Raw genomic sequence first — 27,064 nt, 5'->3', positions numbered from 1 at the left:
TGCTCCCAGGCTGTGCCGGTAAGGGGAGAGCCTGGGGAGAAAGCTGGCACTTCTTGGAGCAACTGCTTTGCACTTTCTCTGCCAAGATCCGAGATTGGGAGAGAGGACGGATGAGATCATGAGGGAGGAGGAAGCGCGGGCTCCGTCATCTCCTAAGAAATGAGGACGCTGCGCCAGTCCCAGCAAAGCCTGGCAGCGAGGCTGAGGCTGGCCCAGGCCTGGGCCAGGTTCTGTGTGCCGTCTCCCCTTCCCCGTCCTCTCTGAAGCCAGGGAGATGATGCCAGGTCTCTGATTTCCGGCTCCACTCTTGTCAAGCCCAAGGTTCTCCTGCCCGGGAGGTGCCCTGTCCCACCCCTCCTGTCGCTTTCCCTCTACACTGCTCTGCACAGCCCCGGCCCCACCTCCGGGCCCCCGGACTGACCCTTCCTCAGAGCCTGTCCTCGGGCTCCCACTTGGGTTGTCTACTTGGCATGCTTTCTTCCAGACACGGTGTGCCTAAGACTTAGCTGAAATCTCACTCCTCCATGGAGGCTTTCCTGATTTTCACATTTCATGATTTTCCCTGCCTGTGTGCTTTCCCCCAGGATCCTATACTTGGGTGCCCTGCCCATCTGTTCCCTCTAGGGCCTTTGCTCAGGACAAGATTAGCCTGCCACAAGGCTGCTGGGAAGAGGAAGAGGAGCAGAAGGTGCCAGGATGAAAGACACCCTTCCTAACACCAGCTATAGACCCTCTGGCTGGATTGGGAGTGTTCTGCTTACAGGCCTGCCCCCTCGGCCCCTAGAGGAGGAGCCCATGGGGTTAGCACAGGGTTGCTGAAGCTGAGGGTAGAGGCAACTTTATTCATCTGGCACATGAGGGCCAGCCTCCTTCCTGGGAGGCAGTCAGGAGCCCAAGCAGAGTCACTGCAGAGCAGACAGAGGCCAGCCCCGCCCTCTCCTAGGAGTCCTTGCTGAGTCCACTGAGCTAGAGGGGCTCGATTTTTTTTTTTTTTTTTAAAGATTTATTTATTTATTTGACAGAGATCACAAGTAGGCAGAGAGGCAGGCAGAGAGAGGAGGAAGCAGGCTCCCTGCTGAGCAGAGAACCCGATGCGGGGCTCCATCCAGGACCCTGGGATCATTTCCTGAGCCGAAGGCAGAGGCTTTAACCCACTGAACCACCCAGGTGCCCCGAGAGGCTCGATTTTATTCACCTTCTTCAAACTCTGGCTAGGTGCAAGTTTTCTTAGGACTATCCTATGGGAATGTGCCAGAGCCTTTGAGTACCCCTCACCTCCTCAAGGCACAGGGTGGAAGAAAGACCAGTCCTGCCATGGGCACATCCACTCCAGCCCATGGCACTCGCTGGCCTGCAAAGTGAGTGGGGGTGGAGTGGATGTGGGGCACTTAGGGACAGAGCTGGGGCAATCAGAGGAGCCCAAAAAGTTCTGGGGCTGAGGAATCCCGCCTCTGAGTTCTGACTCTTTCCTCCAGGCAGAGAAACTTGAAGAGAGCTTTCTTTCCAATAATGGAGAACTTGCAGTCCGGGCCAAACTGGTCTTCCCTACAGGGCCCAGAAAGCTCCAGGAGACCCAAGAAGGTAGGCAGCCTCCAGCCCCACGAATGTCCATCTGTCACTATCTCCAAAGCCTGAACAGCAGGTGGGCTGAGGGCTTCCCTGCTGCCACCCACTAATCCTGCGGCGCTCCAGTAACTTGCCAAGATTTGTAAAGCTCAGCCTGGAAAGTGGGTTCTTGGAACCCGTGGTTTGGAAGGGAACAAGGGACCAGAGCAGTCCAGGCCTTTGATACCCACTTTAGAGGGCTCTTAGGACCCCAGCTCGGGGGCTTTCCTCCCAGGGGCCTGGCTCGGACAGTCCCGCTGCTGGCCCTCTGGAAGAGGGAGCGCTCCCAAAGCCACCTGCCTTAGTTGGGAGGGGGACTCCTTGGGAACCGAGAGCGCATCTCGAGGCGGGGCGCAGGGGCCTGCCGCGCCGAGCGAATGCGTCCCCGCTCCCAAGTTCCATGAGCTGCTGCCCAGCCAGAGAAGGGATCAAGGACAGGCTCTTGAGGACCTAATGGGAGATTTTACTACAGAAAGTGGAGTCTGTGGAAGAGAAGAAGAAAAAACACAGAATCCCGTGATCTATTCAGTGATCTCGTATTTCCCTGAAAGAGGAAGAGTCTGCTGCCAGAGCTCACGGGGCCCCCCGTGGCCAGCACCCTAGGAGTCTTGGGGCCCCTCCTTTCCCCAAAACCACTGCCTGCCCGTGACTAAAACCTCTACATCCTTCCTCTCCACAGCTCCCTGTTATCTTTGTAGCTTCTCAGGATTTTAGGGAGCGCCCCCCACCCCCCCATCACCGTGTTGGCCTTGCAGGGGGACAGCTTGTGGGCAGCGCCGGCAGCGCCTTCCCCCATAGACAGACAACTCTTCCTGTCTGATCTCTTGGGCTCTCAAGGCTGTCATACAGGCTCCTGCTGTCAGTTTTGGGGTGATGGCATTGCAGGCTCTATGTGAAGCAGGGCTCACAGCAAATGCCGGCTTTCCTTCCAGGGACAGATGGGCCATCCCCTAATGGCCAGCTTTGTTTGGTCGTGCTGGGAGCCAAGAATTTGCCGGTGCGGTCAGATGGCACCCTAAACTCATTTGTTAAGGGGTAAGTAGAATATGTCATCAACTGATTGCTGATCATCTGTACATATAGACAACATGGTCCTAGAAACTACAGCAAACACCAAAAAGTGCAAGCCATTCTGAACTTGTATCTTAGCTTTTCCCTGAAAATCCAACACAGTGTGTTAGACTCTGATTTCCAATAATTCGTGGGATTTAGTCCTGCTGAGGCTAGATGCAGAACACTAGTTTAACCTGAAACCCAGAGCTTTTAGGTCCTTGTTACTACACGGCATTTTCTGACTCAGAGCTTGGAGAAAGCAGTGTGCTTGGTACTGTTCCCTTGTCTGAGCATCTCCTCTTGGATGAACAGTAAGGTAGGCTCTGCTTATGCCATTCTTACCGTCGGGGTGTTGTTGGTGTCTCCAAAAGTCAAGCAAACACCATTAATTATACAGAACTACTGTGTCCCTGGTGAGTGACATAATGGGAAAGGCTGGCTTACCATGCCAAGATCTGCATTCCTGTCCTCACTCTGCCACTATTGTAGGACCTTGAGCAAGTTATGTGGCCTTTCTCATTTCCTGAGAACAGGGTTAAAGTGAGAGAATGTGTGTGCAGAGTCCTGGTCCCTAAGTAGCAGGTCTAAGTCTAAGCCATGCTTTGCCTGGTGGTCAAGGAAGGGGTTTAGGACAAAGGGCACAGTGGCCTGGGATCCCTGCGTCTGGTGAATTCAGCCCTAAATCCGGAACATCCTAGGGAGAGGTCACATGGCCAATCTTGGGATTTGCATTCTCACTCCTTAGAATTTTTCTTTGGGAGTAGATCTAGCCCTTGGTTCCACAACGGCCAGCACCACCAGGGGAGGGGGCCGGGCAGGGCCGGTGTTCCACAGCCACTGTCTCCCTCCGGCAGCTGTCTCACTCTGCCAGACCAACAGAAACTGAAACTGAAGTCCCCAGTCGCGAAGAAGCAAGCTTGTCCCCAGTGGAAGCACTCCTTCGTGTTCAATGGCGTGAGCCCTTCCCAGCTGAGACAGTCCAGCCTGGAATTAAGTGTCTGGGACCAGGCCATCTTTGGTGTGAATGACCGCTTGCTGGGAGAAACCAGGCTCAGTTCTGGTAAGATTATCGGGCCTAAGTGGCATGTTTTATCCTTTACAGAGATCTTACATGGTGACCACTGAAAAGACAGTCATGCTTCCACCTTGGCAGGTGATTTAACTGGCTTGGAAACCGCCTCTCTCACCGTAACTGGAGGCTGCCGCATGGAGCGGTAATACAGCCAAGTGTTTCAGCCACTTACATCAGATTTACATCTGCTAAGAAACAAAAATTACAGGCCTCAAAATGGCCAGGGTACAGTTTGCTTTTGTCTCTGGCGTCAATCATAAAAGGATTAATTTCTTAAAAGAAAATATCTTAATCCAAACATGGCAATTCAGAAGTATTTCATTAAGAGCGGGACAAAAGGGTGATGCTTTTCAGTGCTGCTCAGCTGGGGTGCTGCTGGCATCGTGTCGGGGAGAGCCCTTTGTGGGGAGGGCTGCTCACCTGGTCCCTGTCTACCAGTGGTGCCCCTCAAAACACCGGGCCAACCAAAAACACAAGCACGTGTCCAGGACCTCCAAAGACAAGCCAGATTCACTCTCCAGAGACCCCTCTGCGGTCAGTCCGCTGAGCTTCCTCCAAGTCCTGATCTCAGCGTCCTGGGATCAGCCCCCCGTCTGGCTCTCCGCTCAGTGGGGAGTCCGCAGGTCTCCCCCTCTCTCCCCCTGCTTGTGCTCTCCCTCTAAAATAAGTGGGTAAATCTTTAAAAATAAGGACACACTCCCCGTTCGTGTAAGGGATTCCTTTCCGTCTGCAAATCTGGCCCCAGGTCTGAGACCACCTTGCCAAACCACTGCCATCCTCGTGTTAGGATGTTCAAGTCCACTTCTTGAAGAGCTAACCCCCCAAAAATGTCTTCTTTCAAACTGTAGGAAAGGCAGCAGCTTTGGGCTCTTGAGGCTGCACAGAATTCAGGGACGGTGTGTGTCCGGTTCTGAGTATGGAGTTGGGGTGTTGGGGTGAAGGAGGGTTTGCTCTTCCTCACCAGTGGTTGGCATTTTCATGTGGTCTTGAGATTAAAATACTTTTACAAAAGTTGGTCATTTTAAGCCGAGAAGGCAGCTGGTAAGGGGGTATGCGTATCACCCATTACTAATTTGCTGCTTCACCCTCTTCACAGAGGAAGAAGTAGCCGGTGAGGACTCATGCTCAGAGTCAGCACATCAGTGGCAGAAAGTTCTGGAAAGCCCCAATCTGTGGACAGACATGACACTCACCCTGCACTGAAGCCAGGGTTCAGTCTGCGGTGAGAAGTTCAAGTGCCGCCCGCCGAAGGTTGGCTGAGGACATGGGCCTGGACACTTGCCGCCTGCAGCTCCGTCACGGAGCCCAGACGTTCTTCCATGTCCCTCTGTACTGACACCAAACAGAGCACTTGTTCTATAAATATGTCTCCGTTTGTTTTTCTGTGCTTTGACACACGTGGAAAAGGGCCAGATTTCAGTAAATGTTCATGATCTCGGTCCCCCAGTTCGTATCAAACTGAAAATTACGGACTTGTTATATGCACTGGAAGAACCAGAGGAGCCTGGCGGGTATCTGGTCCCTCCCGTTCCACACTTGGACTCCTCATTCAGGGCGATCAGCAGCCAGGTCCAGGGAGAGCCCGCAGGAGGGTCCCCCACCCCGCCTCGCCCCAACACCCGCAAGGACACACCCACTGCCGCCTCTTGCCTTGCACAGCTTTTATTTCTCTAGTCGGTGGTGCGGGGCTCATCTGCGCACGGCTCTTAGCCGAAAAGGAAATGACACAGCCGAGCAGGAAAGGAGCCAGTGGCGTGAGTGCTCTGACATTCTGACAGGTTTTCAAGGATGTGGCGGAGAACTGGCGAGGTCAGAACAGGTTCTTCTTGTGGTAACAGGGACAATACCAGGTGGGAAGAATCCCTTCCTAGCTGGAGTCTGGATGAGCCACACAGCACGTGTCTCTTTTGCAAACAAGCTCGGATAGAAAACGGCCATGTGCACAGTTAAAATGCACAAGGAACAGAGTAAGAAAAACAAAATCATTTTTACAGATTGATTACAGCAGTTAGCTACCTCCTTCCCGCCCTCACGTCAGACCAAGTGCCATGGTTACATGGTTTGTAATACGTAATTCTTTTATTCTGTAAAAGGTAACAAAATATACAGAATGAAACTTTCCCTTTTTTAAACTAATGTTACAAACCCATATTGTCACTCATATATAAATACTATTCTCTACAGCTGATCATTAATTAGGTGGGAGTCCAACAAGGTGGCCCTCTGTAAAGCAAAAACAACCCAAGTTTCTCCAAGGCTGGAGTGTCCTCCCTGTACTATCATCCCAAACTGAAGGAGCAAAGAAGAAAAAAATCACTGTGTGCATGTGTGTGTGAATGCTTTAGATGGTTTTCAAAATAATTTCCACCTCTCAAAACAAAAATATACAACAATGGATCCTTCATGGAAATTAAAAAATCAATCTGAGCTCATTTTAAATGCAGAAGACGGTATGGCACAGACTCTAAGCCACGATGTGGTTTTAATTACACCAAACCTTGTGTCACACATGCCAGCAGGGAGTTTGTTACACTTTACAGGCATCTTTCCTTAATTCAGTCAGTCCTGCTGCAAACATGGAACAGGAAGTGATTCAACAACAGCAGTAATAGAATCAGGCCTGTTTGGCACTATGATACAACGGGGAAAAATAAACCAGGGAAGTGTCCAATGACCCCAGCCCCGAATATTCCCACTGAAATAACTACTCTCTTTTTAAAGGAACTGAAATATGATGGGGGGGGGGGTCCTAGATTCAAAGAACTACAAACACCAGCTTCAGAGTCTGACCGCGACCCCCTGCAAGCTCAGCCGCGAGGCCCCGCCCCTGCCCCAGTCCTGGCCGGGCCTCACATGGCCTCGAACTCGTCGATCCGCTGTTTGGTGTTGCCCTGCCGGATCTGCCGCAGGGTCTTGTACTTGTCCCGGCCTTGCCGCATGTTCTCGTTGTGGATGATGTCATTGTGGGTCCTCTTGTTCTCGTCTCGGGCCTGGGACAGCTCATTCGTCAGGGTCTGCAAGGGGAAGCAGCTCGGGTCAGGTGTGGCTCCAGGGCAGCGGGGAGCTGGGTGGGATACCCCCCACCCAGCCCCAGTCCCGGTCCACCGGCCAGCCCCACCCCGGCGCCCTCACCATCAGCTGCCGCTGCACCCGCTCGTTCTTCTCAGCCTCAGTGATGCGCTTCTCCTCGTTGCGGTCATCCAGGATGCCCTCGCTGGACAGCTCGGCGCTGTAGCCTGTGTACTCCGTGCCCTCGTCCTGCAGGTTGTCCTGCACGTGGTAGCTCACTGGCTCATAGACCGGGGGCGGGGGTGGTGGCGGGGCCGTCATCACCAGGTGCAGCTCCTCCTTGGTCTTCACCAGGTCATCTTGGGCTTCTTTGGCCTTTGAAAGCAACCGGCCCACAGGTGACAAGTTGTCACAAACAACCCGGTGTTTAGACCATTTTTGGAAGAATCCCCCAATGAGGCTTCTGCACCTTCTCTCACTCCTCCCCTGCCTTCCCCGGGGCAGGCTGGATGTATGGGGCCTGAGCAGCACAGAGCGGAGGAGGGGGCCGAGGCTGAGAAGCAGCATCCCTGTGTGGGGTCTGCCCAACCTTGTCCGAGTGTGGGGCTCCGGATCCTGCAAGTGGTTCTCAATCGTGTGCACAGCACGCAGAAAGTCACGTCAGGAGCTTGACTTTTTTTTTTAAAGAACCGTAACATTTTCCCTGTGTCTAATTCTAATATATGTTCATTGTGTTTTTGAAAAAAGGAGGGAAACTATTAAAGAAACAAAGATCCTCCAGCCACTAGAAAATGCCACTCTCCCATTTTAGAGTGCAGCTTTATTCTCTTTCCTTGTGTGGCCACTATTTACCAAGCTCCTCACTGTCTGTGGGCACAATACTCAAGCACTTTCCTACCTATCCCTAAACCTTCCAGTAACTTCTCTTGGATACACATCCCCAGTTATGCCCACCTCACTGCCACTCCAGCCTGGGAGATGAGCTTAGTTTGAAGCTATTCTGCAACCAGCTTTTCTCAGTGAACACTTTTACTAAAAACCTAAGGACCGGTCTTTTGCACGCAGCCTACGTTCAAGGGGCGGGGCGTACGAGTGGTGAGGAGAGGCACCGGGTGTCCCCAGGAGGGGTCAGTGCAGATGGGGAAGCACGGGCAAGAACAGGTGGGAGGGCAGGGGTGGGGAGCTGCCCCAGTTCGCAGAGGTCTATGCTGGACATATCCAAAGCTCCCCTGGGGGGCCATGGTTGCCCGGTACATGGGGGCTCGGCTGGAGAGAAAGGCTCTGGACACTGTAATGGAACACAGTTCTTCCTATTACAGCTACGATTTATTCACCCTCTCTGTGGGGTGATCCTCAGGGCAACCTTACAGGCTGGCTATTACTCCCCATCTGTAGCAAGGAAATGGAGGCTCAGAAAGGTCAGGCCACTTGCTCCATCACACGGTGAGTAACAGCAGAGTTGGGACCCTTGCACCCATCTCGAGACTTCCAAATCCAGACCCTTCCATGGTGCCATGCTGTATACACCAGTGGTCAGGAGAGGCAGGAAGTCTTGTTTGAGGTGCTGTGGCCTGTTGCTAGGAGTGCCCACATGACCAGATTTAAAGCTAGCTCCCGATGGGGGCTGCCTGATGGGGGTCAACAGTCTGGGGTGGCCAGAACAAAGTAGGTGGAAATCAACAAGAGACTCCTTGTTTCCTGCTAATCCAACAGCGGACTCCCCAGTGCATAGGGCAGGCCCATTCCTATGGGGATTTCGGCCTAAGCAGCACAGCTAGGATTGGCAGAGTGCTGCAAGACATCCCGAGCCTTTCTCTGCAAGCCCCCAGCCTGGCCCCAGGCCATCTTCCGGCTGCCGCAGCAGGGCCTGCCCAGAGTGCTGCACCCACAGACTCACCCTGTGCTGCCACTCCTCGACCTCGTCCTCCTTGCGCCGCCGCGCCTCCTCCAAGAGGGCAATCTTGGCGGTGTACTCTGCCAGCTCTGCGGCCTGGAGGAGGGCATGCAGCTGAAATTATTTCTGGGGTCATTGGGGAGAGCCCTCTTGCAAATGGACAGCCTCATATTTTGGTGACTGGCCTTGTCCCCACCTCCTCCCTGGTCAGCAGTGCTCATGGCAGCCGACCGTCCTCAAGGCCATGCCTCGCCCAGACCACATCTGCCCACCGACCCCCACCTCGCCCTGACCACTGCACCATGGCCACCTGAGGCCCACGCCCCAGCACAGCCCCTCCCACCGGGCTTTCCTCTCTCCAGGTGATCACTTTACAGCGCCAGGCACAGTTGTTAAGGCAGGTGTCACTTTTTCATCCCCAGAGGCAGCCTCTCCATAATTCAGCATCGTGAAACTCAGGGAGCTCCTACCAGCTGCTCCTGGCTCTTTATCTGATCTGCTGCCTGCCTCTCCAGCTCCTCCTTGGCCCGCAGAGCGGCCACGCGGTCAGCCTCCAGGCGCTCGGCCTCCTCCTGGGCACGCTTCCTCTCCTCCTCCAGCTGCAGGGCTCTCTGAATCTGGTCTGACAGTTCTGGAGAAAGCACGGGCCCCTGAATTCCCAGCCTGGACGCATGGCACGGGGTCCAGGGTGAGACTCATAACCACAAGCTATGACACACTGAAAGGGGGAGCCTCTGTATAGTGGGGTGCGTTCCCTACTGCGCACACACCATACTTGGGGCAGTTAGGAACTGCTAGGGAGGGTTCCCCCTCCCCTGGCTGGGGCTGGGGTAAACTGGCGGACACAGAGAAACCACACCACTCTCTCAGGTCTTAGTTTATAAGATAGGGGGCAATGTAGCATGGTTCGGGCACTCACGCTGTTGACGTTAGGCAAATTAATTTACCTGGTAAACCTTACCACTGTCATCAGGAAAATGGGGAGAACTCAGTACTAACCTCAAAGAAAGGAGGGAACATTAAAAAAGATAATATGCATAAAGCATTCAGCACAGAGTGGAATGTATCGAGATAATCAAAAGATTATCTTCTAATCCAAACACCCATGGTCAGCTCTCAGCCTCAAGCCTCTACGGTGGGTGCTGTGTTAACTGAGACCTTGCTGGCTGTGGGCGTGCTGACGGCCCCTCTGCCCTCGCTGCGGAGCGCACCCCTGCACACACGAGCACTGGGTACAAACCCACCTTTCTCTGCCTTCTTGGTTTTCTGCTCGTAGTCCTGCAGCCTAAGCATCAGCTCCTCCTTCTCCCGCATCATCTGCTCCTTCTCTCTCTCCACAGTCTCTCTCCTCTTCTTCTCGGTTTCCAGCTGTTGCCTGTTGGGGGCGGGGGGCACAGGAAGGTTTAGATGCTGGCAGGCACCTGCCCTGTCAACACAGTCCAGGCCCCAGGAGGCAGCAGCAGCAACACTTGGCACTCCCCTCCTGGGCTCTGCCACTGCCTGGCCCAGCAAGGCAGCTCCTGGGGTGGACCCTCAGACCCACACAGTAACTCCCGAAGGCCCCGGTCCCCTGATGCTCCCCCAGTGTCTGTTAGGTGATGTTCCCCTGGCTCCTCTGAAGGGGAGCCGTGTGGGCCCCACAGATGCTGCCTGACGGGCCCGGATGTCCTGCTGGCCTCTGCCCTGCTCACCGCTCCAGCTGCTTCTGGTGCTTCTCCTCCCGGGCCTGGGCCTTCATCTGCTGCACCTCAATGGTGTCAGGCTTCCTGCGACGCATGTACAGCTCGTGGTTCCCCATGCAGAGCTGGAGGATCCGCTTGTTAATGCGCAGGCGGGGGGCGTAGAACACAAAGTCCTGCACAAGAGAACAAGGCGGACTCTGGCTTTCTCCTGCCAAACCTGACTTCACGAAGTTCTAGATGACCTTTTCCAAAAGGACAAACGTAGCAGAGTATGGGGCCAGAAAGGGACTTCAAGGAAAAGTCACTGACTCCAAGTGACCGGACAAAAAGTTCCTGGTGCCGTGGGATTTGGATTCTCTGGGACAAAGAGAGCAACTGTGTGTCCTTGTGGCTGTGCATGCACACACACCCTGAAGCCGCCTCTCTGGCTGGGCGGTGAGGCCTCTCCAGGGCAAGAGGTCTCATGGCCTTGGGAGAACCGGGACCGAGGCCCAGAGTCACCCCATCTTCAGCCACCATCCCCCCGTCCTGCCTGCAACGCAGCAACTTCTACTGGAGTGTCTGGTCTCCTCAGCCTTAACCCTTGGCCCCCACGCGGCCCCCAGTGCATCCGTAGGGTCACTACATGACGCCTGATGCCAGCCCGGCTAGCTCCAGCCCAGGTACAGATGCCAGGGCCGGGCACGGGTGGAGAGCTCGGGCCCGGCAGCCCCATTCTGCCTTCTGCTCACCTAAAACTGCACTTTCGTGCCCACAAATTTACTTGCTCCCAGCAGCCCTGCTACTTGGGCTGTCCCGTCCAGCCCCACAGACCCAAGGACACCGGCCCTGCGGAGACGGCACGGAGGCGTCATTTCCTGTCCGTAGAGCCCTCCTCCCGGGTTGACTGGCACACCTCCTGCGGCCGTGCACTCGGTGGGGGTGCGAGCACTTCCCCGAACTGACTTGTTTTGGTCTCTGTCTTCCATTGGTTGGGCAGCTCCCCCGACAGCAGGGCTGGGTCATTCCCCCCCATATCCCTGGGAACCCAACCAATGGCCTGGATTTACTGGGTGCTGGCGTTTACACAGCATGCCACGTCAGAGCCTGGGACCTCGAGTGACTCACTTCCTCTGAGTCCGGACACCTCGAGCTGCGTGGTGGGGTGGACAGTAACCTAACAAGACTGTTCAGAGGATTAGCCCAGATACTGTTTGTCAGGACTTAGAATGGGCTTGGGCAGGACGGGGGGTGCCTGGTACGCAGAGGCTCGCTCACGGACCGCTGCCCGCCTGACAGAACTGCTAGGGGAAGAGCCTTCTTGGAAAGAACATAATGAGGTATCTGAGAACAACAGGACTATGACTGCAGAAGTCTGCGATGTGGGACAGGCATGGCACACGACCCTGCCTCCTAGTTCTTGCTACTGCTGCCATTAATGCAGGGGATGGGGGGGAAGAAGGTTTAGAAACTCTTGTTAAAAAAAAAGTTATTTTAAAGGGTGCCTGGGTGGCTCAGTTGGTTAAGAAAGTGCCTTCAGCTCAGGTCATGATCCTGGAGTCCCGGGATCGAGTCCCGCACCGGGCTCCCAGCTCCATGGGCAGTCTACTTCTCCCTCTGATCTTTCTCCCCTCTCATACTCTCTCTCACTCTTTCTCTCAAATAAAGAAAGAAAATCTTTAAAAAAAAAAAAAAAAAAAGTCATTTTAAAATGCCAGTCTGCTTACTCTTCTTTTCCCCCTTTCTCTTCTCAGCTCGGGGCCGCTAGCATCCAGATTGTGACCTCTGGAATGGGGAACGGTGGCTGAAACAAGGAACAGTGTGATGTGTTCCACAGTGACTTCTGAAACCAGAAGGGAGGGACACACCAGGGAGCTAACCAACACGTCCCAGAAGGCCCGACATAGCTTCTCGGTTTTTTTGTCAGTTCCAGAAACGCTGGAAAGGCTGTACTGTTGACCCTGAGAGCCCAGAGTTCCTGGATGGTGCTTTGGCACACTTGTTATCAAGTCATCGGGTTTCCAAGGAGCATGTGCAGAGTCTGCAGAGTTGAGAGAAGCATCGTCCCTACCTCTGTGATGGCCACACAGACATGCTCCCCAGGCAGGTGATGACCTTTGCAATGCCCCTTGGTATTGCAAAGGAACACTGATTAGCACCAACTCCTTCTCAGAACAAAGGTCAGTTAAAAACCATCAAAGGACAGACACTGCAAGTAGCATCACTGCCAAGACAAGGCCTGCACATGGCTGGGGACAGCGAGAGCAGGAGACAGAGGACACTTCCTGGGCTGCCTTTGAAGGAGGCTAGTTTCTGGATTCAAGTTAAAAACAAAAACTGAAACCAGTATTTATTTAAGGATTTCCAAATTCAAGTAACGAGCCCACGCTTCCTAATGCAAAACCACAACACTGATGAAATGTGGGCAGCTTTTTAAACTCTGGCAGAGAGAGGCATCCTAAAAACAAACTTGAGGCAAAAGGAAAGCTCAAGGAAATAAATCCAAATCCCTAACAATACAAGAGAAGAAAGAAAAGTAGCCATAAAATTGTTGAACACCAGCTCAGAAGCCTCTAGAACACTCCCCCAGAAGGCCCGAGCCCAGGGCTCCCCCTTGGCTGAGGGCAGAGCTGCTCCCAGGCAAAGGGCAGTTTTCACAAGCCGTTGAACAGGTAGCTGCCCAAGAGCCTTCTCCCTCTTCCATGAGACCACAGGAACAAAAGGCCTTTTCTGAAGGAGACAGAGCTGGTTTTGGCCCCACACAGGACTACCGGGCAGGCTTTGAACATTCACCATGTTTCAGGTCCCATCTCTGCAGTATCCAAGCTGGCAGGAGGAGAAACTGGCATTTCTACAGGAAATGCCTGGTCATTGGGAGCGTGACAGGACAATGGCTCAGTTGTGAGCTTGCTATGGAAACTGCCCGGGACCAGGGGTGCCCCACCAAGTCAGCTTGAGAAAAGGAATCCCGAGCCTCACCCATGAGTCAACTCGAACCTCTGGGGTTTCCCTGTCCATTTTCCAGGGCAAGTTTAAACTTGGAAATGCGATGTTCTGCTGCCCCAAGTGCAGGGGCTGAAGGCAGGCAGTGCCGCAGAAGAAGGAAGCAGGGCGAGGCTGGTGAGGTGCACAGGCGAACTGGGACTTGTTCCCTAAACCATCTTCTCCTGTGGAATCCCCACCCTCATGAAAGAAGTCTGACAGTGTCGAGTCTGCAGCCTTGGTCAGGCCTTCCCGACCCAACCATCTGGAATAGCCACACTGGCCCCCAACCCTGCCCCCATCTCATCCTCATCGGTGGTAAGACACAGCTGCACCACGGGATTCCCGGCCAGAAAGCTCCTTCCCTGTGCTCACGCACCTCTCCGAGCAGCAGGCAGGCTCCACGAGGGCAGGAAGCCCGCTCCGTTGCTGCTGTGCACACAGTCCTAGAACACGGCCCTGACTCACAGTACACAACCGACACAAGCTTCTCTCTTCTTGTTTTTTCTTTAATCAACGGCTCCACATAAAACTAGTATATAGTAAAAGTATGCTCAACTAATTCAACCAGAAGCATTACAATTGCTTTTGCTTAGAATTTCAAGATTAGGAAACACTCTGCAGCTTTTCATAAGTTAAACTTATGCCAAAACACACACGCAACTTAATCTTTAAATAGCCCAGTCCAGTCCAGTCTGCTAGCTTGTCAGTCACATGTCTAAAAAAAGTTCCAAAAAACGAGCACTACCCTGTGAGCAGACAGCAGCCAAGCCACGGCCCTCAGGATCTTCTCGTTCTGACTGCCTTGATCTCATGGCCCACGTTAACATGGGTACACGATGACCCCCGGGCTATGGTGCTGAATGTGAATGCGGCCTGTTTCCACGGAGCTGGAGAGTCTGTATTAAATGCTGCTTTAACTGTCAGCAACTACGCAACTACCCATGGAGCAGGAGTCAAGAGTTTACAAACAGCAGGAAACGTTTTCAATAAAGGAGAAAATACTTTCATGAACCGCTTCAGGAGTTCTGGTTTTCACTTATGTTGGACTAAGCGGCCTGTGGGGAGTAGCAGTTGGACAATAAAGCCACTCGCTGTTCCACACGGGGTATCCATCACCCTGCAGATCCCAGCCCCAGAAGGCTCCAGACGGCCCCGGTCTGGACCACAGCCCATGCCTGGCCTCTCTAAGCCCCACACTGTAACCAAGACATCAAGTCCTCTCCAATCTATGATTCTGGGAAAAATCGCAGCAGTCTAAGGAGGAAGAGAGAATTCTTCAAAAGCCATTTTTTTTTTAAAGGATCAGATTTCCGATTAGAAGATGAAATCCTCACCCATTCCGTCACACTACAGTGGGTATGTACGCCGGCATGTCTCAGATTTTCTGAGCCATCAGCTGAAAATTTAAATGTCAGCAGAATACATAAAACTGAAATGTAATTTCTGTAACACTCCAGTCTTTGCTTGCCTTTACTGGTTCACAGTCCATATTCTTCAAACTCCAGGAACTGAAATCTCGTTTCCAGCAAAGCCCTCCCAGGCCGACTCCCCCACCAGCCGCATTGGGAGCAGCTACCTCCCTGCAAGGAGAAGGCGCCTGCGGAAAGGGGGCTGGGGGGCCGGAAGGGGGTCAGAGGAAAGCAGGCGTGCACGTTTGTGGAAGAGAAAGGAGGTGAGGCATGAAGGACCACGTGGACCAGGAATGCTCCAGAGACAGGTCTGACTTTTCCTAACATGGGTAAGCTGCAGACAGCTCTGAAAGCTAATGCTGGCCCTTGAGGCTTGTAGCAATCATGAGTGCCCCAACTAGCTTCCAGGGAGACAGGTGTGAGCCCCCCACACCCCCAGTACACCCTCTAGAGGCAGGCTGGTTTTCCACCGGAAAACCAACATTTCAGAAGCCTAGAAATGCAGCATTTCAGGAGATGCTTATCATCTGGCGAAGGTCAATGACTCAGAACTGCCCTTTCCTTCATAAGGAATGAATACCACTTGAAAGCTCAGGGGACAGTCAGCTAGTGATTGAGGGACACCTGGGCCAGCATGTACCTCTACTTCAGGGGGTCTTTGACCTTCAGTGTAACCTGCTGACAATTCCTTTAACAAACCGCCCCCCCACCCAAGCCCAAGCACGCACACAAGTGTTTGTCATACAGAGAAATCTGTTCTCCTGAAAACACATCTGGCTGTTAAGAATGAGAAACTCTAAGTCCTCGCCTGGCATCCACAAAAACTTACAGGTGCCTTCTTGTCGATGGGCTTAATGACAAACTTTTTGTCATTGAATGAGATGTTCCTGATTTCACTCCATGGAAAGCCAATCTTTGGGGTCAACCTGAGGTTAAAAAAAAAGGGGGGGGATAGTTAGATTTGTGCTTGGATTGCAAAGCTGTTCTTAATATTTTTATTTTAATTTGAAAAAATATAAAGGTAGCCCAGGAAGCACAATATATATAAGATACATCATTACCAGAGGTCCTACCTATGCTTGGTAAGGTCAGGTCCAAGCTCGAGGCAATCTCCACAAGTTCATTTATACTAAGTCTTCGCAACCCTGGGCATCTCCCTGTGTCTAGTCCACCTCAGCCAGTAATCTCAAAGTCAACTCCAATCCCTGAGCCAGCACACCCCTTTACCCTGCGACAGCTCACACAGCCATCTCCTAGAGCCTAACTGGTTCCTTGTCCCCAGAACTCCACTTCTAGTCATTAGTCTGACTCATTTCCCTTGTAGTCAACCTATTCCCCTCTTCCAAAGTGCCAGTCCCCTTCCTAGGTTCCAAAAGATGAAACCCAGGGGCCTCAACTTAGCATCCAACAGCCTTCTAACCTGGCCTCAGCTTCCTGACACCCCGATTCTCACAGGCCCTCCCTGCCTGAAGAGCTCTCTCCTCCTCCCTCCCCACCACAACCCTGCACCCTCCAGAACAGCTCAGCCTCCTTCGATAGCCTTGTCCCTTCTCAACCCGCATCTCTTTTGCTACACGAACTGTTCACTTTGTTCTCTCTCTTATTTGCTCTTTGAAGACCAGGCAGGTAAGCTTTCCGATGCAAAGATCATGTCTTAGGTATTCCAGGCATGCTCTAGTCAGAGCGGGGGCTCACCAACAGAAACAGAAAAGCCCCTGGTGTGGTTCCGTCCAGCACCTGCCATGCTCATTTTCTGCTGGGCTGATCTGTCCACTGCTGGCAGTGGGGGAATACAGTCCTCTCCTCCTATCTACTATAGTCTACTTCCCCCTCACATCTGCTAGGGTCCGTTTACTGTATTTAGATGTCCTGATACTGGGTGTGCATATATTTGCAACTGTTCGATGTCCTTGAGGAGCGGAGGGCTTGGTATGGATTCCACTCTTCTGGGTCTCATTCAGTGCTGTGTGGCCTGCTCCCCTGGCTGGCCAGAGACCCTCCTGTGTCATCCTCTGACTGCTGAGACAACACTAGGACTACTCGCCCCTGAGGAAAGCCCCGGTCCTGCCCACTACTGGCTGAAACTCTGGCTCTTTGGCATCCCCAAGAAAGTTCACCCTGTAATTTCAAGACCACACTGCTCTACTTAACTTCACAACTCCCACCGTGTTCTTCATCTCCTACACCTCCAAAATTTACTCACGGACACCATTCTAGAAGTAATGACAGACCCTCAAGCCATTACTCAAAGCCACTGCCATCAAAACCTAACCCTTCCCACAGACCATAAAAACTTTAAATTTAGAAAATAAGCAGAACCTCCTGCCCTACCAACATATTTAATTAAAAACTGATGGGCAGCATAGGTCTTACTGTGACAACCCAAGCCAGGTCAAGTAGAGAGGGTGGCTTCTGAAGGACAAACCCCACAGGCAGCTCTTCGAGGACACAGTAGTTCTGCATCCCCGGGGAACGATGCCATGGCACCTGCCAGGTTGTGGTTTTAAGTGCCAATCCTTTCTGGCATGAGCCTCTACGGCTCTGTCCTACAGGGTCAGGGTCACCAATGCCTGCTGAGACACATGTGGCCAACATGCTTCACAGCCAAACAGGCAGGGAGTTTGCTTTGCCACTGATCAGAGGCCACTGTGTTTGCAGGCCTCTGGGCACTGGAAAGGAACTCAGGTGCCCCTAATGCCTCTCGCCTTTACCCCGGGTCCCCACGTGGAACAGCTGGGAGAGCGACAACAGGTGGCCGTCTGCTCGCTGCTTCCGGCACCTGCCCCCCACAGCACAAGGGCACTTTGCTACTCACTTCTTGGCTCTGCAGTCGCCAGCACAGCTGATCCCCAACTCTCAAAACGCCAGGAGGCTCAGACGACAATTTAGAGCCATTCAGAAGCATGAACGCAGGACCAAAGGCCACATATTTTTTTAAAAAGTGGGATTCTCCAATAAATGGGACCAGAGCTCTTTAGAGAAACAGTGGATTCCAGTAAAGAAGTGCTCAAAAAATAATGGGATCATAGCAAAAGGGCTTAGGATCCAACTTGAGAGGGACCCTCAAGGCAAACTCAAAAATTTGAACAAAATAATAAAAGTAATAGATTATAGCCCATAGAATAAAGTATCCATCAGTCCATGCTGATCTAAATAACTGAATAAAGAGAAATTGGCTGTGTTCAGTAGATGGATACATGTAAAATAGATTTTTTTTTTTTAAATCACCGCTTCTCAAAAACCACAGTAGTAATTGTTTTATGTAAGACTGCTGAATGGATGTGAGAACTAGGATATTTCCACAGCTTCAGAGTGTCTCTTTAAATACACTTATCGAAGTTAAACAGAAAGAGTCGATTATCATATGGTTTCACTTACTTGTGGAGCATAAGGAATAACCTGGAGAACATTAGAAGTAAAAGAAAAGTGAATTGGAATCAGAGGAGGGGACGAAGCCTGAGAGACTGTGGACTGAGAAACAAACTGAGGGTTCTGGGGGGGAGGGGGTGAAGGGAGGGGTGAGTCTGGGGGTGGGTATTAAGGAGGGCATGTACTGCATGGACACTGGGTGTGGTACATAATGAATCTTGGAACACTGAAAAAATAAAATTAAATTAAAAAATAATAATACCTAAATACACTTATCGACTACAAAGGCAAAGACAGGAACTGCACAAAGCAGTCTAGTGGAGAGCGCCTTGACCAGCAACCAAAGTTAGCACCACCCGGAGTAAGATGTTCTGGTATCACATATGGCCTTAGGAGGGGCCCTGGGAGCGAACGGCAGACTCCTGTTGGGCCTCTGGCCCGAACAGGAAAACTCAACTCTAACTATGAGAAAACATTACACAGACCCAAGTTGGGTGTAGGACAGATGGGAATTCTCTGTACTTAATACTTCTGGAACATTTTAAAAGTCTGAAATGATTTCAAAGTGAAAAAATACATGGCTGCTAAAAATTTAAATTCAACGTTTGCAGCTGGGGGTGACGATAATGTTCTTTAAGATCTTGACCAGAGTCTGCATGTTGCAGGCTGTGTCTATCTACACTCAGCAAGAGAACACTGAACAAAGTATGCACTTCACTGTACTTAAATTTTACATCCAAAGACAAACAAGGTATACTGAGCCCTTGCAAATAATATGCATTTTGGGGACAGTATACAGATGTCTGCAATTTATTTTGAAACCGGTCTGAAAGAGAGGGCCAGAGGATATAGCGACATGCAACAGGGGAGAGACGAAAAAAGTAGCAAAACGCCAAGGATAGAATCTTTTGAAATTTTTCAACCCCCCCCCCCCAAAAAAAGGTATGGGGTAGAGCTCTCTGTGGGCCAAGCAGATGGCTCTGCCTACACCATTCAACAGAAGCAAAGACACTTGTTGGAGTCCACGGCTCTGCAAGGCAGCCTCTCAAGGAACTCGCCCCTCCTGCCTGCTGCTGGCCGCGTTGAGCCCAGCACAAGGCTGCTCCCCCGCCTCACGCACACCCAAACACGCAGAGGCCAAACTCTTCTCTGCCAGTCCGAGGTGAACTTCTGAAGTTCCTACTCTCGGTGGACTACGGAGTCTCTGACACAGTCTCTGTAAGAGACTAGGAGGGGTTTTTTTTTGGTTTTTGAAAATTCTGTTTCACATTCAAGTTAGGGTCACAAAGGTCAGAAAAGAGAGAAGGAATGGACAAGGGTGGTCCTGGCGTATCTGATACAAGAAAACTCATACGAACTGAAAGACTGTCTTCTGCTCCCCTCTCGTCCAGCTCGGTAACCACTAACTCTGCTCCGGCACGGCATGGTCACACACACAAGGGAGGCCGCTGGAAGGTGCATTCTGCCCAGGAGTGTGACCTCAGAAACTAGAAGCAGTGACTTTAAACGACTGGCTTATTGAGACGCCTGGGTGGCTCAGTCAGTTAAGCATCTGCCTTCTGCTCAGGTCATGGTCCCCACTGGGTTCCCTGCTCAGTGGGGAGTCTGCTTCTCTATGTGCTGCTTCCCTGGCTCGTGCGCCTACTCTGTCAAGTACATAAAATCTTAGAAAAAAAAGAAAATGACTGGCTTATGTGATGTTCAAGTATCTACCAGACACATGTGATACTATATATACTACACGTATGTCAGAGTACGTACCTCCCATTACCACTACTGTGCTATACAGAGTTCTCTAACAGCCACCATCCTGACTGGCTTATTACATATGTAGTAAAGCTACAACTGTAATCAGAGGAGGTGATTTTCAACTCTTGAGTGAGGAATTCAAGGGAAAAAGACACTGGCCCTTGCTCTGGCCCCAGCTTGTCTGCAGCCTTCTCCAGTTATCTTCTCCCTTCAAGGGCACGTCAGGTTACCTGCTGGAGCCCGAGTGCGCCACCCTGTCCCAGGCTCCAGCCTCCGGGAGGACCAGGAAGATTGGGGGACTCAGCAGTGTGGGAGGTGTGAGCCCTAGGAGGGAAGGAGTGCTCTCACAGGTCTGAAGAACTTGGGGACAAGGGCGGGTTCCTCTCACTGTTTTGTCTTTGTTGGTTTTGATATGATGATGCCAAGTAACACAGCTAATCTGAACGCTCTGTTTCTAAGCTGATGATGGCGCACAGGGAAGGGGTCTGCCTATTTCCTCCCCCTCTAAGCTTCCTCCTTTTCTCATCTACGGGATTATAGACAGAAAAAGACAAATGTTTTCATTCCCACGTGCTCCCACTCACTAGCTATGTATCCTGTGAAAAGGGACCTCAAGAGATCTTTCCCAACGAGGATATATTTGATTCTGAAACAGAATAATAAAGGTCCATTTGTTTATTCGCAGGTGCGCTAAGTCCCTTATCGCCCAACTTACTCACTCAATAGATCCAATTTCTCCCTTGAACAACATTCCACAAATGCTCTGCTGAGGGCCGTGTCCAACACTCAACACAGCTCGGAGTCACCCCAGCTCTCCTCATACTCGAGTCCACCTCCTGCTTACACTGGTGACGAAGTGGTCAATATTTGCTAGAAAGGAGAACTCAGGCCTACTGACTGAATGTGTGGTCAAGTCTTTCTTCCTAACTGAAAAGAAGGATGCCTTCAGGGGCGGGGAGGAGGCAGGAAAACCCTATGCCCCAGTGTTTTCTTGGGGGAGAAGACCCCTTTGAGAAGACTACCAGTTTCACTGGCAAACTGGGGAAATAGGAAGATAGCAGGAAGAGACTGAATGGACCACAGCACTCAAATTTTCACTTGGAAAAAATTAACATTTATGTGGGCTGGTGATAGTTACAAACTGACATCAGCAAGTTCCTGGCTATGGCTGTTTCCCGTAGCTGGAAAAACCTGTTTAGACAGCTCTGGCCACAGCCATGTTACAAAATCCGGTCATTCAAGAACGGAGTTCTGAGACAGAGGCAGTTTCCCACGTCTATTCCCACGAGGGTACCGCATTCTCACTTTAGGCACAGCCTGCTGACCAGTCACTGGGCTCTGACAGAGGGGCCTCTGGGAGGACCAGGGGCTGGTTTCCTGAGTCTCCCCAATTGTTCGTGCTTCTCTACAACACTGGGTGCAGCTCACACAGGGAAATAGCAAACCAAGAATCCTTGACACTCACGACTAGGTTCTCAGAGGAGTGCCTGGGATTCTCTGCAGTCTTCCCTGACTAGGATCAGGTCTTCCAGGAGAGAGATTCTCTCCCACCCAATTCTGGCCCTAACTAGAGGGTCTAGGAAGGCCTGACACCAGCCCCTGTCCCACCCAAGTGAAAGGTGTCTGTACTCTGGGTTCTGCCAAGAAGACATGTGACTGAGACTGAAGGCAGACTGTTCGTGTGACAGCGTCTGCTGCCAAGTAGGGGCACCCCCTTTGGGAAGGCCAGAGAGAGGGTTCTTGCAGGTCTGAGAGCACATCGGAAAGGAGGGGAGGGGGAGACCCAACACTCAAAGGCACAGGAACCACCATGGAAAACTTGCTCTCACCAAACGAGAATGATCTGTTCCCTGTGCATCTAGCTCGCCGGCAGCGAACAGGCACACTCACAGCGTTTGTAAGCACAGGGACAGCCGAAAGCAGCCAGAAGGGAGGGCCTGGCTTGCTCTCTACTGTTCCCGCAGACCTTACTCAGCACACACACAACTAACCTGTGGCCATTAGACACCTCTCATAGGGTCAGAGGATTTAGCTAAATTGTCTGTACATAAACCACTGTTTACAGATTCATCTTAAGGGCTCTGATAGCACTGTAACTATTCTTGGTTGGATTAGCACAAACTTTAAGCCACCAGCCTGGCGAGGACTGCCTGGGTGGTATCTGTGGTGTGCCAGTGCCCACGGTGGCTGGTGGCAGGACCTCAGTGGGAGGCCAGGGGAGGCCTTCCTGCAGCTCCGCTCTGTGGGGTCGTGGGTCAGCACTTGGCACCGTGCTGGTGGACAGGCTATGGTGACAGGAGAGAACAGTGCACACCTTGGGCCAACCTCTGACACAATGTGGCCAATTTACAGTCGAAAAGCCCTTAAAGATTCACACACTGGACTGATAAACCACCAGGGAAATACTTACAAATAAACTGTGTCGACAGTTGCCGTTTCTCTCGTTTCCAACCCCAACACCTCACCCACTGACACAAATTATAAAGTTCGACTTACTTATCATCTTTCTCATAAATATTTAGTCCAAGGGCATCAACTCCAAGCCAAAGGTCTGTTCCTTTTTTATTTTTTATCTCAAAATAGTTGATTCCATACATTTCCAGGTCCTGAGCAATCTTCAGATACTCCAGCATGGCACTGTCTCTAGCAGGGAGAACAAACAGGGACACAGTTATTCGTGCTGCTGGATCCTGAACCGCAAAACCACTCTGGTGGCCCCAAAGGATACGGCCCCACAGGCAGCTCTGGTATGTTGGCCAACCGCTGGCTTCGCTGCTGTTCCTCTGGTGGCCATTCACAACCAGACCCTGAGAGTTCCTGGGCCCTGACCACTGATGTACTTCAGACCTGCTGAGAGCTGAGCTGACTCACGCTGGTTTCTCTGGACTCCGATTTTCCTTCCAGACTGTCCTGGAAGCAGTCTTTCCCAGGACACAGTCTGCCCACAGGCTGCTGCAGGAACTCCCACTGTCCATGTCATCAGCAGCCACCACTTAGGCCTTGAGCGCTTTCCTTCCCCAAAAGGTGCTCGGGACAGACGAGAGCCTAAGGATGCTAAACTGTAGAAGAACTGCTGAGGCTGGGGAAAATGCGCGGAACTGCTGCTGCTGATGCCCCAGCTGAGGGGTCTAGGCCAACAGAGAATCTGGCCATTTCTCACACCCAACAGCCACAGGTCACATCGTTCCTCCTTCACGCTTCCTTCCTGCTTCTTTAATAGCAAGTGTTTCTCACTTGGGATCGATTTTTTCCCATTGTGAACAATGCCCCTGCCGCCTGACTAAAACAGAATTACTTCAGACGCAAGACCTTCTCTCCTCTAGAAAAAGCAAGGGAGGCTTTAGCTCCTGAGGCTTAAACTGCTTCTTACCCCCAGGAACGTACACCTGGCTTTAAGAAAACTCTTCCGAGCAACTATTCCCTTTCACTGCTCTGCCACACTGGGGCTAAAGCCCATGGCAGTGGCTCCAGAAGCCAACCACCCCGAGGACCCTATCTGGCCTCAATGCCAAGGCAACCCTCTGGAGAGGCAGGAGCCAGCCAGCCAGCCAGCACTCACTTGAGCATCCCTCGGTGCTCGGCGTGCCACACCTGGATCCGGTCCTCCCACTGGTCCCTGGTGAGCTTGTGCTGGTCCATGACTCTGAATTGCAAAGAAGGCACAGGACAGTCACCACAAATGGCCAGCAGAAGAGGCAAGCAGCAGGCCACCACCCACCTAAAAACCTTGAGTTTTCTTTCAAATAAAACCACCACAAAGAGTGATTCTACTTCCTAATATGCAGCATTTTGGACAACTCACAATTTGAGAATTAGGATCTAGAATAAGACATATCTAGTCTTGCTGGAAAAATTTTTAAAAGGTATTTTATATTTTAAGGGGACTCTTCTTCCAAGATGGGTTTAATTTATGTGACCATTAGTGAATAAAAACAGATTTAATGCGGCCAAATCATTATACACCAAGGAAAGCTAAGAAATGTGATTACGTATATAACACAGCTGCTCTTCCGTCCCCTTTCCTGCTATGTTCTTTACGACAGACTCTATACAGGCATATCGGTGCCTGATGGGAAGGCTATGGTAGGTCAGTGCCTACTGAAGGCCAGGGCACGTGCCGAAGCACGCAGATTAGAAAGTGCTACAGTCCCCGCCTCGAGGAGCACCTACCCTTGTGCTTGCTGACCGCTTCTACTAACACACACCACCTATGCCCTTCAAGGATGCAACCACTGCTCTCATCCAGGCCCGGACATCCCTTGCTCACCTTTGGGGGATCAGCCGCTCAGAGCTGAGGTACCCAGACTTATGTGTTTCTTTATTATAGTCTCCAAACTTGGCCTGCACTGCATAGGAGCCCAGGAGCACCGCCGTCTCAGGAGGGCAGTAAATCTCATCGCTGAGAATTCCCTCCTTCACTTGGAGGAAGAAAAGCTTCTGTGTGATGTCCTGGATGAGCTCCTCAGACACATCTTCGGGGTAGAACTTGGCCCGGAACTTGAACTGGAGAGGATTCTCTTTTCTCAATTCCTGTGCTGACACCTGCAGGCCCAGGAAGATAACATTTACTCCAAAGTTACCTTTTAGCACATATGACAAAAAAAGGCCAGCTGCCTACTGCAGCTGGAAGTCCTACTGCCCTCCTTAGCTGAAGTCCAGCAGCAGGCAAACGGTGACCCACCGAGCCACCGAGTGCTGGCTCCTAACTTCTGGGGAGATGGTCCCAATTCCAGAGAACTCAAATTTAGAAGCAGCCTGCCTAGGGACCTGTGAATCTGGCATCTGTTCCATGGCCAGTCAAGCCGTGGGACATGTAACTTATATTTAAAAACGACTCACGTTCCCTCCTTTCAACCCCTAAATGCCCCCAGACTTACTATAGTAATATTGGAGGAAGACACAGGTTTGGGAAAAGGGGCATTTTCAAATTGTGTGGAGAAAACACATTTAAGCTTATTGGTTTTCTTTAGATAATGGAATTATTTAGTCTTTGGAGTTGGAAGATAATCTATCACAGGTTCAAACAAAGCAGTAACAGGTTCTTACAAAACAGTGAATGATTCATGGTTTATAAGATTAACAGTCTCACTGGGGAAAAAGAAACTAAGGTCAACTAAAAGGTACACAATTAACCATCATATGAGTGAGCAGGAAGGAGAAATGCCAAATCTAGTTTCTAACCAATATCCCCCACTTACTGGAAACCTGCAAGCTTTTTTTTCTGTAAAAACTTTTATACAAATAACAAGAGCGAACAACAGAAGAGTGAGGTGCTCCAGTTTCAAAGTTAACAGAGCAGACCAACAATCCAACAGCCTGTAAATAGTTAACTCTGACTTACCTTTTTATCAAGTTTCAACCAGGTAGGAAATCCTTTATTATCCACATACTGGAGGCCAAAGTACCACACTTCCCGAAGGCCGATGGTCTTAACCACCTGTGCGAGAGAGACAGGGGGGCAGGAGCTGAAGCAGACGGGGAGAGCGAGGTGCTGGCCGCTCAGAAGCACCCTGCATGCCTCTCCTACACCAACCTGACAGGAAACCCAATCTGTTACTAGCAGAGGCTATTCCCCCCAATGCTGGGAACAATTTATTTTTAACATGCACTTGAGAGGATTCAGGATTTTTAAATCTCAGTCTTTTTAATCTTGTAATTTCTCATGCTTACTCCTCTGTACTCCATTAACTTTCCTGAGCAGAGACACCCAGCTGAGTTAGAGTAAGCACACCATCAGGCACCACCCAGGGGACACCAGGAAGTTTGTGTCCCAGGTGTGAAGGTCTCCTGTCAGGAGTGCCCACACAGAAAAGGTGTTGCATGTCAACCAAGTGAAGCAAAGCAACCCTCAAGTCTCGCTGGTTGCCCGTCCCTGCTTCTCAGTCATTTGGCCTAGGCCTCTGCTTAACTAGGAAGAGGGAAACAGCAGTCCCTGGCAAGGTGGGAGACAGGCGGTGTGAGCTGCCAGGGAAACGGGGAGACAGGGGAATTACGCTTCACACATGCCAAGGGGTGACTGCAATTCTTCCAACCTCCAGAAATTTGAAATTCTGATACAGGAAGGTAGAACCCAACCCTAGGCCATAGCAAGGATTTTGTATTTTAAAATTCTCCTCAGGGTCACCTGGGTGGCTCAGCTGGTTGGGCGTCCTTGATTTTAGTTTGGGTCAGGCTCTTAAGGCCACCCTGGGCTCTGTGCTTAGCAGGAGATCAGTCTGAGAGTCTCCATCCCCCCCACCCTCCCCACTGCCCCCTGTCAGGTAGACGTGTGCATGCTTTCTCTCTAAATGAATAAATCTTTAAAATAAATAAGATTCTCTAGTACCAGAGGAAGTCTCCTATGGGCTGTTACAGACCTAATCCCACACTGGTTCTACTTGTGTCTCAGAAACAGAAAAGCAAGCTGCTGGGGACACTTATGCAACATCACCACAACCAAGTCCCAGAGCTCTGCTACAGTTTTAGTCCCATGACATACAATGCTAAGCCTTTATAAAAAGGTTACCATTTTTCAAATACATGGCTTCTATCACATTTAAAGGGTAAGAGGTCTGAACACATGAGAAATGACAAATCAGCTATCTGAAATACTTGGTTAAAATAAAGTCTGAAATTCCAAATAAACTCCTGCTCTAAGCCTGTCTCCTCATCCACTGGGGGACCAGATGCTTGCTGGAGCTCCAGGAGTCTGTTCACCATACACCAAAGAGGGGAGGCAGGGTTCCATCATAGGATAATGTGGAAGAACTTAGACTCTGCTGTGAACCCTGCTATGTCTTTTTAGAATAGCTGATATGAAGACCAGGTTTTCTTTACCCAATCTTGCAAATTTCTCACTCCCTATAAATCTCCATCTCAACATTTGGATATAAAACCTGCCCTGCCTTACTCTTTGCATTGTTTCAAAATTGCACAAGAAAGCCCCATATACATAAGCAATCTAGTCCTATATTCCATCCACTGAACAGTAGCCTTAGCCTGGGTCCTAACCGGCTGAAATGATTTCCTATCTGCTTGACTTCCCTCCCCATCCCAGTTAGACTCTCGCTCATTTCCATGGCCACAGTGCAGACGCTTCTTCTCCCTCTGCTATGTGGAGCAACACCGTGGTCACGACCCAGGGCTCTCACTCACTCAGTGAAAAGCCTGTCCCTAGGCACCCTGATCTGCCAAGTGTCTCTGTGGCATCTTTATCTCCTTACAGGATAACTGCCTGCAGCATGTTTCAAAGCCTTACTTCTATTCCAATGGCTTCCCC

At 51.2% G+C, this 27,064-nt stretch overlaps 2 protein-coding genes across 6 annotated transcripts in view; one reads left to right on the top strand and one right to left on the bottom strand.

The window, feature by feature from the left end:
* The window catches only part of SYTL3 (synaptotagmin like 3), a 79,572-nt gene extending 74,479 nt beyond the window's left edge, over positions 1 to 5,093 (top strand). For all 4 annotated transcript variants that reach the window (XM_059176636.1, XM_059176635.1, XM_059176638.1 and 1 more), the window contains 4 exons: positions 1,476 to 1,581; positions 2,538 to 2,640; positions 3,513 to 3,718; positions 4,827 to 5,093. In XM_059176636.1, the coding sequence (XP_059032619.1) occupies positions 1,476 to 1,581; positions 2,538 to 2,640; positions 3,513 to 3,718; positions 4,827 to 4,933 (522 nt within the window). In that variant the 3' untranslated portion in view covers positions 4,934 to 5,093. The remainder of the gene's footprint in view (positions 1 to 1,475; positions 1,582 to 2,537; positions 2,641 to 3,512; positions 3,719 to 4,826) is intronic.
* Positions 5,094 to 5,790: 697 nt separating this feature from the next.
* The window catches only part of EZR (ezrin), a 48,624-nt gene continuing 27,350 nt past the window's right edge, over positions 5,791 to 27,064 (bottom strand). The window contains exons 4-14 of one of the 2 annotated variants that reach the window (XM_059176639.1): positions 25,148 to 25,243; positions 24,074 to 24,348; positions 23,366 to 23,449; positions 22,303 to 22,449; positions 15,518 to 15,614; positions 10,325 to 10,488; positions 9,878 to 10,008; positions 9,104 to 9,264; positions 8,637 to 8,729; positions 6,863 to 7,114; positions 5,791 to 6,744 (exon numbers count right to left, since the gene is read on the bottom strand). In XM_059176639.1, coding sequence (XP_059032622.1) covers positions 6,580 to 6,744; positions 6,863 to 7,114; positions 8,637 to 8,729; positions 9,104 to 9,264; positions 9,878 to 10,008; positions 10,325 to 10,488; positions 15,518 to 15,614; positions 22,303 to 22,449; positions 23,366 to 23,449; positions 24,074 to 24,348; positions 25,148 to 25,243 — 1,665 coding nt within the window. In that variant the 3' untranslated portion in view covers positions 5,791 to 6,579. The remainder of the gene's footprint in view (positions 6,745 to 6,862; positions 7,115 to 8,636; positions 8,730 to 9,103; positions 9,265 to 9,877; positions 10,009 to 10,324; positions 10,489 to 15,517; positions 15,615 to 22,302; positions 22,450 to 23,365; positions 23,450 to 24,073; positions 24,349 to 25,147; positions 25,244 to 27,064) is intronic. The other variant, XM_059176640.1, reaches the window with a different exon arrangement.

The sequence above is a fragment of the Mustela lutreola genome, chromosome 6, assembly GCF_030435805.1.
Source record: "Mustela lutreola isolate mMusLut2 chromosome 6, mMusLut2.pri, whole genome shotgun sequence".
NCBI classification, from domain to species: domain Eukaryota; kingdom Metazoa; phylum Chordata; class Mammalia; order Carnivora; family Mustelidae; genus Mustela; species Mustela lutreola.
Note: the sequence above shows the minus strand (reverse complement) of the source record. Positions and strands in the feature narration are given on the sequence as shown.